At 30.4% G+C, this 12,013-nt stretch overlaps 2 protein-coding genes across 2 annotated transcripts; one reads left to right on the top strand and one right to left on the bottom strand.

Moving 5' to 3' along the window:
• Window positions 1–962: 962 nt before the first annotated feature.
• Window positions 963–5,569, top strand: LOC130500696 (protein CUP-SHAPED COTYLEDON 3-like). The gene is made up of 3 exons (XM_056995648.1): window positions 963–1,259; window positions 3,311–3,576; window positions 4,701–5,569. The coding sequence occupies exons 1-3, from the start codon at window positions 1,049–1,051 to the stop codon at window positions 5,271–5,273; spliced, it is 1,050 nt and encodes a 349-aa protein (XP_056851628.1). The 5' UTR covers window positions 963–1,048; the 3' UTR covers window positions 5,274–5,569.
• Window positions 5,570–8,446: 2,877 nt separating this feature from the next.
• LOC108852937 (NAC domain-containing protein 73) lies at window positions 8,447–10,423 on the bottom strand. The gene is made up of 3 exons (XM_018626406.2): window positions 10,052–10,423; window positions 9,760–9,949; window positions 8,447–9,205 (listed from the first exon to the last, which is right to left on the bottom strand). Exons 1-3 carry the CDS (start codon window positions 10,202–10,204, stop codon window positions 8,628–8,630), a joined length of 921 nt encoding a protein of 306 aa, XP_018481908.1. The 5' UTR covers window positions 10,205–10,423; the 3' UTR covers window positions 8,447–8,627.
• Between the last annotated feature and the right edge of the window lie 1,590 nt (window positions 10,424–12,013).

Raw genomic sequence — 12,013 nt, forward strand, 5'->3', positions numbered from 1 at the left:
TTTATATCAAATCAGGAGGAAAACAATGTTGACAAAAAGTTTGCCCGTATGGCTTAAGGATTATATATATAGTGATCATAATGACAAAAGTTTGTATATCTTTACAATCGCTTAAAGCATAAATTGTATTTTCCCTCAAATCCATGGCCAGAATAATGATATATTACATATTACAATAAACTTATAATATATATATAATACTAGCTACATAAAATAACCACAAATAAAGTGTACACATTTCTTGTGACTACCGAGGTTCTATTTTTGAATGAAAATCTGAGTTGAAATTCATACTTATCTTGAAATATGGTATCACATATTAAAAAATAAAAATTAAGACTAATCTATATACAACAATCTTATCGGATACATAGAAACTCTCTTGTGGCTATATATGTAGTTTTACTGAGGAGTATATTAGTACAAAAATCATATGAAAAAAAAAAAGTAATCTCTTTTTTCTTTTGGGGGGGGAGGAAGGGGGGTGGGGGTGAACGTATTGATATATGCATAAGGATTTTATCGAATAATTACATAAAAGTAAAATTTACTATATGAAAACGGTTATTGGAACAAGAAATAAGGGAAAAGTTTGGCTTGTTTCCCTAAGTGGATTACAATGAAACCAAAAGAGAATATTGGCTAATAGTGTCCCATGAGACACCTCACAACTAAGATATCTTGTAACTTTGGTTTTTCTAGAAACTTCCCACCATAACTAACTGCATATACTACACAAGCATGGACCCATTTATCTTACAATAATGTATGAAACTCTAACTTGGCATCTTTCATCCTTTGCTACATGCATGTTATGTATTATTCTATTTCCATATATCATATATGCTAATTCCCCCTATCTATAAATATATACATAATTAAACCTATATATGTATCTATACACCCCCGCCCCCTCCCTTTCCCTCTCCCCCCTCCTCCTCTATTAAAGCTATTCTTTGAACATTGCTTACTATTGGTGTTATTCTCCCGTTGACTTTTTTTCTTTTGCATTTATATATACATATTAAGTTACTTATTTATTCACATAATGGGGTTGAAAGATATTGGGTCCAAATTGCCACCGGGGTTTCGGTTTCATCCAAGCGATGAAGAGTTAGTTTGTCATTATCTTTGCAACAAGATTAGGGCCAAATCTGACCACGGTGATGTTGAGGATGATGACGTTGATGAAGCCTTGAAGGGTGCTAGTGATCTTGTGGAGATTGACTTGCATATTTGTGAGCCATGGCAGCTTCCTGGTAATATATTATTCAATATTCCTGATTTTAAAACTATATTTATGTACTTGTGTTTGTTAATTATGTGTGTTATGAGTTTATTTTTTATATATATCATATGTGCTCTTTCCGCTTCCTGGCTTCGTGAAATTTTTTTTAAGATTTCCATTACAGAAAAGATTCTTTTTTTTTATTGAACATAAAAGAGATAACAGATTCGTAAAATCGGGTTTTGTTCTTTGCATCGTTTGTCTAAATAATTTAATGATGTTTTAATCTTGTGTATTAGTCAGATCCTACCTACATGTTTAATAAACACACAGAAACGGAGGATATGTTCACATAAATTCCGGATTTGTAGATTGATCAATTAATCATTGATCTAATTGTATTAATAGCAATTTTTTCTTAGATTATAAGAAAATAAAATAAAATTTGGAGCTCAGCGAAGTACACAAAACCACAGCTGTCGTTATAAAGCTCTCGTAAATCAGAAATTATTTTGAATAAATAAATAAATAAATAACCATATAAATGTTGTGTGTGCATTTGTAAACTTATGGTAATTTTCTTTTGTTCGTGGGTTCACTTTTGATACTTGAGAAATTAAAAAAAAAACTTTTCAAAGGGAACCGAGAATTCTGTTGTCATCTTCTTTTTCTCTTCTCTTAACTTGTTAAAATGTTGGTTGTCTTCGTAGTTTTCACTTGTTGGGACTTTGTTCAAAGAGGATAAATTATATATTATTTTATTTCTTTCAATCATAAGTGTTATTCAAATTTTTTTTGTTATATAAAATTGTTAATTTATAATTCTAATACAAATTATACTTAATTTTACTTGAAAAATTAATTGCGGACTATATTGATTTTATAAATAATTTATTCAAAATATTATTGGTCAGATATGTATAATTAATAACAACTTACATATATTTCTTTCGGTTTCTTAATCTGTATGAAAAATGTCAAAGTGACATTTATTTAGAAACGTAAAAAGTATAAAATTCAAAGTTAGTTAATTTGTTGCATTAAAGAACACTAATAAATGCATGAATAAACAAAAATTTAGGCTTTGTGTGTAAACACGTAGACCTTTTGCTACATATCACAAGCAACCTTAAGGACTCAAGAAACCTTTATAACTTTCATGACCAGCACGATCTTGATGTACGTAGTTAGTCGAATATATACTAGGAGTATATAAATTATAATTAAATAACGAATATATATATATATGCTGTTTAGGATATGGTTGTTGATTACTCTTCTTCTCAATTAAGGCAAAATAAAGGAATATTTTGAAGTAGTCAGGCATCTTCTTGATCTTCTTCTATGAGGATTAAATTAATGCGAAATTGATCGGAGGAATGTTTGAGAGATCAATAATTTCCTCCGTTGAAGTCAAAATCATAATTATATTTTCCAGAACTAAATTCCATGTCTCACATCCCCCGTCTTGTCTACATCACAAGTATTAGTTATATCATCACACAAACCTTTGACACATATCTGTTTATAAACCGAGAGACTTTTTTTTGAGCAAAAACCGAGAGACTATAACTCCAATTCAAACAAATAATTCACTGTGATCCAATGATTAAAAAATATTCACTATCAAGAGACCAAAGTTCGAATATTTTTCTCTGTGTTTTTAATAATGCTCAGTTATTTTGGATGTGTTGGGAACATATCATTATTTCACCTGTTGTAGATATGATTTTGTAATTCCAATCACGATTATATAGTTATACAAATAAAATATCAAAATGCTAAATAATATTTTTGAAAGTTTCTTATTACTTAAAATACTCTTTCATCTTTTTCTTCAAATGATATAAATAGATTCATTTAAGCATTTTGTTAATAAAATAAAAGAAACAGCAATATACTTTTTACATCTAGTGATAACCTGACAATCTTTTGTCTCGACCTAGTACAAGTATATCATATGCAGACTTTTTTTTTGCAGACTTTTCTTACAAAGTTGTCGATTTTTATACTGTGATATATATCACATCTTTGTAAGAATTTACTAATGATTTAAAAAAATTGTATGTTTTGGAATTTAAGATGTGGCAAAGCTGAATGCAAAAGAATGGTACTTCTTCAGTTTTCGCGATAGAAAATATGCAACTGGATATCGTACAAACAGAGCGACGGTAAGTGGGTACTGGAAAGCAACAGGGAAGGATCGGACGGTGATGGATCCACGAACAAGCCAATTGGTAGGGATGAGAAAAACACTGGTCTTCTACAGGAACAGAGCACCAAATGGGATCAAAACTACTTGGATCATGCACGAGTTCCGTCTTGAGTGTCCAAACATGCCACCTAAGGTACTTGATTATTACCCCAACAACAATATTTCTTCACTCTTTCATACTGCTAACCATTATTAGTAATGATCATTTCACAATAATTACGTCTTATTAAGCATAATTTGTAACGTAACTTAACTCACGACATGTGTCTATTCCTGGATGTCGTCCCATAGATATAGATACCAATAACTGTACCAGCGTCTTGGTTTTCATGAAACTAATTTGAACAAGGAGATAGTAGTGTTTTTAAATTTTCTATTTGAGTGGAAAATCATGCTATTTTAACTCGCTAGAAAAGTATCATTTAATCCTTTTAATTTCTTAAAAATCCCAAATTTTCAAAAAATTATTATACTCCACAAATCCAATACAATATTTATGTACCTCAAGAACATTAGTCTAGACTAATCTATAAGTTCCGGTCATATGATGTATGCATATATTATACATAGAGTATGATGCATGTGGCCGGAAGTAAGTGAATCAGCTTATTATATTATATATGTTAATTTTTAGCAATATTTATCTATATATATATATATATATGTATATGTATATGTTAATTTATATATATATTAGTTTCTTCTCATTTTCGATGTGAAATCTAGATACTTCCATTTTAGATGATAGTGTTTTGGTTTATTCATCTCGGAAAGTTTTCCGGTGTATATATGTATAAAATTTGTTAATTAATACCATCTCTCAAAATGATTTAATCTCTTTGCAAAAAATAGATTTAATCTCTTTCAAACTTAAAATCAATTAGAAAATAAATGATTTAATATCTTCGCAAAAATAATATATTCTAGATCTATTTTAGATCTTTGTGTAGTCTCTTCACATTTTCGATATAAGATTATATTTATGTAGATATTTCTCGTTTTTTTAATTTAGTTAGGAGTCTTGTGGGTTGTGATGTGCATGGTGAGATGGTAGTAAGTAGAAAGAATAACGAACTTGGTGCAGATAAAACAAAAAAAAAGGAAGAAAGAAACGAGACAAAAGTCGCTTTAATGCGTGTTTGGTTATTTGCATACGAGACCGTGCATAACGTAAACATTCCATGCATTTGTTTCTAAACAATGAAAAAAAAACATATCTAACCAAGTCCTCTCGTTTTCTGCGGTATGTGGACGCAGGAAGACTGGGTCTTGTGCAGAGTGTTCAACAAAGGCAGAGACTTGTCACTACAAGACAGTAACTATGACAATGATCATCAGACGCAAAGGCTTGAGGTTAATGACGCTCCGGATCTTAATTACGCTCCTAATTACAACAATCAGTTGCAACCCTTACTATCATCCCCTCCTTCCACCACCATCGACCCTCCACATCATCATGATCAGTGGGAGCAGCTAATGAAGCAGCCTTCAAGGATCATAGACCATCCCTATCACCACCATTGTCAACATCAATCTACATGTGGTTGGGAGCAGATGATGATTGGGTCGATGTCGTCATCGTCGAGCCATGGTCCTGATCACGAGTCCTTACATAATTTGCTTTATGCCGACAAAAACAACAGTGTCAACATCGCTGCTGATCATCATGATCAGAACTATGAGAAGATATTGTTGCCATCATACATCGCGAGTTTAGATCATGACAAGACATGTATGGGGTCATCATTCGATATTGGCATGATCTCTGATCTTCACATGGAATGTGCTGGCTTGAGTTTTGAGACGGAGAACCTCCTCGCTTTCCATTAAAACACACATAACACAAAGGTTTTCACATATATTGGCCGATTTGTTGATTCGTGAAATAAATATATATAGTATCTGTAGATTTACAAAATATTATACATGTAAGTTGTGTGGCTTTGGGTATAGTGTTTGTGATTATAGTTTTTTAGGAGGTTATTATAATTAGTGTTTTTAGTTTTTTTAGTTTATAGGTGTCATTTATACTTATAAATATTATTTTCATTATAAGTTTCTTGTTGTAAATAATTTCATAGATATTCATCATCTACCAATATTAGACATCTTTCATCTTTCATTAAGAGCTCGTGCGTATCAACTTGTGCTGGCTTTTACAATTGTTGTATTGCTTTTGCATATTTTGTTGACAAAATCATGAATATTTAATTAGTAAAATTTTTGATCATCATCTTATTAGTAAAAATTAACAAGTAAAACAAAAGAGAAATGATAATGCTGCTATGCCTTCAACGCTACATATTTTTGATATATGATTAGTGATTGGTGTGTCCATTTTGTTTGGTCTTTTCAAGTTTCTATAACCAAAATTCATGAATAGTCATAAATATATGCACATTTTGTGCAATCAAAAACAATGAATTAAAGAGGAAGAGAAGAAAATATGAAAGTTAAATAAATATTTCAAATTGTTATCATTACAATAAATTCAGATTGAAAAGCAACAAATAGAATAAACAGAGAACTCACGAGATAGTGTGGATCAACGTTTCGATTCCATGGACGATTCTGATTACATTCAACTTTCTTGAAAATCTTCAGAAGATGATAGGGAGAGCGTCTACGGGTTGAGAGCCTCAAAGAGAGTTGAACATGATGGTGAAATTCTCTAAAAAACTGTTTATGAATCAGAATTAGAAGAGAGATCAGGAAAGAACTTAGAGTAAGTACATACTGATGTATATTTTATTTTCAATACAATATTGTCAACACACTGATACATACAACCAGTGGCAAATTTTTGGGTTAAGAACATCTTTAAATAAGGCAAAAAAAAGTATATTTCCCCATAGATTGTCGACAAAATGTCAAATTGATTTTATGTACAAAGAGGGAAAGAGAGATCTTTGTATATTTCTTTTAGAGTAATTTTTGGGTTCACTCCCTAGGGTGAACCTCTAGATTACCCACCAATAAGAATTCACCATTTAATATTTATTATCTTTTAAAAAAGGAAATAAAATATTGTCAAGTTATATTATATTTTTTAAAAAACTAAAAAATAAAAGCTCAATAATTAAAACAAAAAATAATAGTAGTTGAAAAAAATATTTTTAAAAAAAATATTTTAATACCATCAGCAAAATGCTAAATCCTAAACCCTAAATCGTAAACCCTAAATCATTGGGTAAACCCTAAACCCTTGGACAAATTCTAAATTCTTGATTTTTTTAAAGTAATTTTAGTACCATCAGCAAAACACTAAACTCTAAACCCTAAATACTATACCCTAAACCCCTGGATAAATCTTAAACCCTTGGATAAATTTTAGACTCTTGGATAAATCATAAACCCTAGAATTTAAGATTTATCCAAGGGTTTAAGATTTACCCAAGGGTTTAGGATATAGCATTTAGGGTTTAGGGTTTAGTATTTAGGGTTTAGTGTTTTGTCGATGGCATTAAAATTATATTTTTTTTAACTTTTTTTTGTTTCCAACTAATATTATTTTTTATTTATTCTTATCTTTTAATTTTTAAAATATGACAATATTTTGTTTCCTTTTTTAAAAGATATTAAATATAAAATGGTGAATTCCTATTGGTGGGTGAACCTAAGGTTCATCCTAGGGAGTGAACCCAAGAATTACTCTTTCTTTTATGAGTTATTCTTGGAGTTATTCTTAGGTTCACCCTATTCACCAACCAATAGTATTTGAGTATTTGATATTTGACATCTTTTAAAAAAGGAAACAAATTTAATTTCTAAACTATATTGTATTTTAAAAATAAAAAATATAAATACATAAAAAATAGTAATAGTTACAAAAATAAATAAATTAATATTATTAAGCTTTTAGTAAAATATTAAACCCTATACCCTAAATCCTAAACCCTAAAATCTTAGGTAAATCCTAAACCCAAAAATTTTAGATAAACCTAAACCTTTTTATAAATCCTAAACCCTAAATCACATATATTAAAAACTAAATCATAAAACACTAAACCCTAAATCCTAATCACTAAACCCTAAACCCTTGGGTAAACCCCGAACCCTTGGATAATTCATGATTTTGATAAATCTTAAACCCTAAATCATAAATATTAAAACCTAAATCATAAAAACAGTAAACCCTAAAAATTTTGGGTTTAGGATTTAGGGTATATGTTTTAGGATTTAGGGTATATAATTTAGTATTTTAGTGAAGGCTTAATAATATTAATTTATTTATTTTTTGTAACTATTATTATTTTTTTATGTATTTAATATTTTTTTTATTTTAATCTAATTTGAAAATTCAATTATGTTTCTTTTTTAAAAGATATCAAATATCAAATACTTAAAGACTATTGGTTGGTGAATCTAAAGGTTCACCCTAGGGGGTGAACCCAAGAATAAGTCTTATTCTTGGGTTCATCCCCTAGGGTGAACTTTTAGGTTCACCAACCAATAAGAACTTGTTATCTTAGATTGAGTATCTTTTAAAAAAGGAAACAAAATAATTATCAAATTACATTATGTTTTTAAAATAAATGTAAAATAAATAAAAATAGTAATTAACAAAAAACGAATTTTTGAAAAATAATTTTAAATCCGCCAGCAAAAAGCTATACTCTAAACCCTAATCATAACCCCTAAACCCTTGGGTAACCCCTAAACCCTTGGATAAATCATAAATTCTAATTCATAAATAACAAACTCTAAATCATAAAAACACTGAATTTTTTAATTCTAAATCTTAAACCTTTAGATAAATTCTAAACCTTAAGATTTATATATAGTTTTTTTAAATACATTTATACAATTACTATTATTTTTATTTATTTTTTATTTTTTATTTTAAAACATAATATAACTTGACAATTATTTTGTTTCCTTTTTCAAAAGATACTCAATCTAAAATAACTAATTCCTATTGGTTGGTGAATCTTAGGTTCACCCTAGGGAGTGAACCTAAAAAAAAGTCTTCTTTTATAATCAGCTCGAGGAAATAAAATTGTACAAAGTAGTATAACCAAAAAGGAGCAAAACAGTGATAACAAAAAGTTACGTATATAAAATTGCACTGTAATTTAATTTATTTTCAATGTATTAATGTAGTATAATATATATAATGCTTAGATTATTGAGCGTCTCTTATTTTACGACCGTCCACCATCCATATAAAGTTATTTCTCTTCTTTAAGGAATAAAAGGTTGGGTACCATGAACCAAATGGTTCTGTATCCCGCTTTGATTAAATGAGATAATCGCCGGAATATTGTTGTAATACTCACTGGCTCGGGCAGATCCTCCACCGCCGGTGCCTTTAACATTACCATTTTTATGATATAGATGGCGACTACCAGTACCACCACCACCGAGATGATGGCCGTGGAGGTAAGGCCGCTCCTTCTCCGTGGCAGCAGCAGCAAGGGATCCACCGCATTGGCGTGGTTGAGTCTGGTAGAAGATTTTGGAGACGACGAGTTCACCTTCTTTCTCTTCCTCGTTGGTGCCAAGATGATATTGATGCATTACCCAATTAGTCTTCTCGGGTTTTTTTTGTTTACCGTAGTTTGTGTAGAGTACTAGGATTTTTTTGTAGCCTTTCACTCTTCCTCCAGTGAGAACTGGCCGTGTTTTGCCGGTTTTGTGCCACCGTGTCTCGCCACCGACTTCAGAGTCAGTGTGAACTTTACGTCGCTTTCTTGTTCCCGTAGTGTATGCCTTTGATGGTCGGTGGAAGAAATGACGGACCGTCCCGTCCTTGCTCACACCTATATATGTGAACATTTATTAATGTGTATATATACACAATCCGTTCACGAAATAAAAAGGTACAACGTAGTTTTTGTAGTTTGGATACACGTTAGCTATTTTTATTTAACATTTAAATCTGTTAGAAAATATGATACCATTCTTCTTCTTTTTGTAGTTTTTTTCATTTCGTATTTTTTAACAAACTCTAATTACTCTACTAGCTATTGAAAATTAATGACAAAATTCGATCGTCATAATATAATTAACCGTATATTGCACATTATCGTTAATTAACATTTAAATTAATGACTTGAAAAATAAAGCTAATCGATCAGGACGGTATAAAATTCGCTAAATCTAACGACATGATCGTTCAGTAAGATGATTGTGCACTATAAAATTTAGATCTATAGTCAATTTTTAAAGGTTCCATAATTAGTAACCAGCCATGAATGATGAGGTTTTCCTTTTTCATGCTAGATAGTTTAGATCACATGAAGACAAAAACATGTATTCCCTATTAATAAAAAGGGATAATTGCTGAGACTAATGCATAAATAAAAACAATCACCTGGCAATTTCTCAGGATGGGTGTAACAAATACCATTTTCACCGTCAATGGTACGGATAAACTCATCGATGAGAGGATGAAGCTTTCTTGCGTCATCTCTTACCTTTCCTTCAAGATGCCCCAATACCTCTTGATCACTCGGATCGAACTTCACTCCGGCAGGCAGTCCCGGCAAGTCATGGATCCCCGCCTATACTCATAGAATTTTATTCATATCATTAAATCAATATTAATATCATCGAATGGTTTCCAAATGTATATAAGCTGAATATAGCTAGATAAAAACAAGAACCTGTTCATGAAACTTGAATTTATGGCCACAAGAAGGACATGTTTTGTGACAAGAGACTTGAAATGAGGCTTCAGGAGACTCAACCACTGTTGGGGAGGGAATTATGATTGTTTCAACGGTCTGAACATCGCTACTGTCATTGCACCAAGTCATAATGTTTTGTCTCTCTTAGTTTCCTCTTGTGCATTACTTCTCTTCTCTTCGTTCCCACTTCTCACAACTTCATTAGAATAAACAAAGGCATGAAAGAGAGATGGAGAGAAGGGAAAAAGGATTAAAGATGTCTAAAGCTTATGTTTCCTAAGTAGAACTCTTTGAGGTTATCTTGAGAAAGAGGAAGGAATAGAATTCTTGTTCACCACTTTTTAAGTTGAGTTAATTTCTCTTTTTTGGCACTTGATTTTAACTTTGTACTATCCATGAGAGAGAAAGATGATATAATCCGAAAAGAAATATTATTAAATCTCATAAGTTTATAATGTACACAAATCTAGTGTATACCTTCAGTAAGAAAGTATTATTTTAAGACTTGGGTTTGTTAACAAGTATGTCGAAACAAGGAAACATACATGTTGAGTAACAATGAGAGGAAGAGGTACACCTACAACTTGAAAGTAAAGTGTAAGGACACTTAACTATGAAACTTTCAAAATCAATATTTTACATTTATAACATTGTTAAAATATTGGAATACATATACATACTTGAGTAACCATATTTAAATGAATGAACATTGTACACTCTATTTGCTTAAATACAATGATATTCTAGATTGATTAATAAATGATTATCGTAAGAAAGGGAAAGAAAGATTGCTTGGGGTGTAAGTTTGGTTTGGCTTCTACATGGCATGTATGGTGTGTGAGAGAGAGAAATAGACAGAGACTGATCGAACAAAACATATATGAAAAGAAAAACAAAGTATTATGAAAGAATATGTGTAAGCTTCCTTTTCGACAATAACATTTCTAACTAATAACCCTTGCTAAAAAAACATTCTGATTTTTTTTTAGAATTAACATTCGGAAGTTACGACCAAAAATACGTTTTTCTGGTCGTAATTTGTGTGCTACATAAGCTATAAAATATGCAACTAACCAATTTATTAATCGGATAATTTACTTTTAAACGTATATGGTCTAAATGAATATGAGATGGAGTGGGTTTGGAGCAATGTGCCAATTGCTGGTCTGTGAGAGCTTAGACGTGGTATGGTAGAAACAAAAAAAAAAGAAAGAGAAGTTAAGGTCCAATGTCAACTTAGAGTGTATGTAAAGATATTATTACATAAGCTTATACTTATAATTTACACATCTGTATATACATCTTTTTCTCAACGTCTCCATGTATAATATACATCTCTTGCTGAAATACAGACAGTATATTACGATAGAAAACAGTAGAATATTGGTATTGGTTTTTGATGATATTCTACTTGTCTAATATAATTCAAGGTCGCGCGGAAATGAAAATTTAATAATTAGTTTCATTTTTCCATCTTTATAACTACTTAGTAACTGTTTGGCAATCTATTCTAAAAAATGTTAGATGTGATATTATTTTTTCCAAGTTAGAAGTGATATATAATGCCATATATATATATATATAATATATTTATGATAATTTCACTATAGACTTCAAAATTACAACAATATAAATCCATTGAAAAATGTGCCTTATGAAAAAGGAAAATACCACTCGGTGACAAAATTTGTTTTATGTAATATATCGAAAATGAATAAATAAAAGTAGAGAACTAATTTTATATGTATAAGAAGAAAAAGAAAGTTTTTTTTTTGAGAAAGAGAAAAAGAAAGTTAAAAAGTCAGTCATTATTCTATTTCTTCACGTAGATTTCTCATGCATAACAAGGAACCTCAGCTTTTCTTTTCTTTTCTTTTTTTTCGTCTAATTTTATCCCCCTCTCCCCCCGTTAATTAATATTGAAGATCTGAAGTCATA

The sequence above is a fragment of the Raphanus sativus genome, unplaced genomic scaffold (assembly GCF_000801105.2).
Source record: "Raphanus sativus cultivar WK10039 unplaced genomic scaffold, ASM80110v3 Scaffold0015, whole genome shotgun sequence".
NCBI classification, from domain to species: domain Eukaryota; kingdom Viridiplantae; phylum Streptophyta; class Magnoliopsida; order Brassicales; family Brassicaceae; genus Raphanus; species Raphanus sativus.

Excerpts from the sequence above, each read along its gene's own strand:
- LOC130500696 (XM_056995648.1), top strand. The coding sequence starts at position 1,049 with ATGGGGTTGAAAGATATTGGGTCCAAATTGCCACCGGGGTTTCGGTTT. Across the intron at positions 1,260-3,310 it reads TGAGCCATGGCAGCTTCCTG|ATGTGGCAAAGCTGAATGCA; the intron begins GTAATATATTAT and ends TTGGAATTTAAG. Across the intron at positions 3,577-4,700 it reads GTCCAAACATGCCACCTAAG|GAAGACTGGGTCTTGTGCAG; the intron begins GTACTTGATTAT and ends ATGTGGACGCAG.
- LOC108852937 (XM_018626406.2), bottom strand. The coding sequence starts at position 10,204 with ATGACTTGGTGCAATGACAGTAGCGATGTTCAGACCGTTGAAACAATC. Across the intron at positions 9,950-10,051 it reads AATTCAAGTTTCATGAACAG|GCGGGGATCCATGACTTGCC; the intron begins GTTCTTGTTTTT and ends CTATGAGTATAG. Across the intron at positions 9,206-9,759 it reads CCATCCTGAGAAATTGCCAG|GTGTGAGCAAGGACGGGACG; the intron begins GTGATTGTTTTT and ends TCACATATATAG.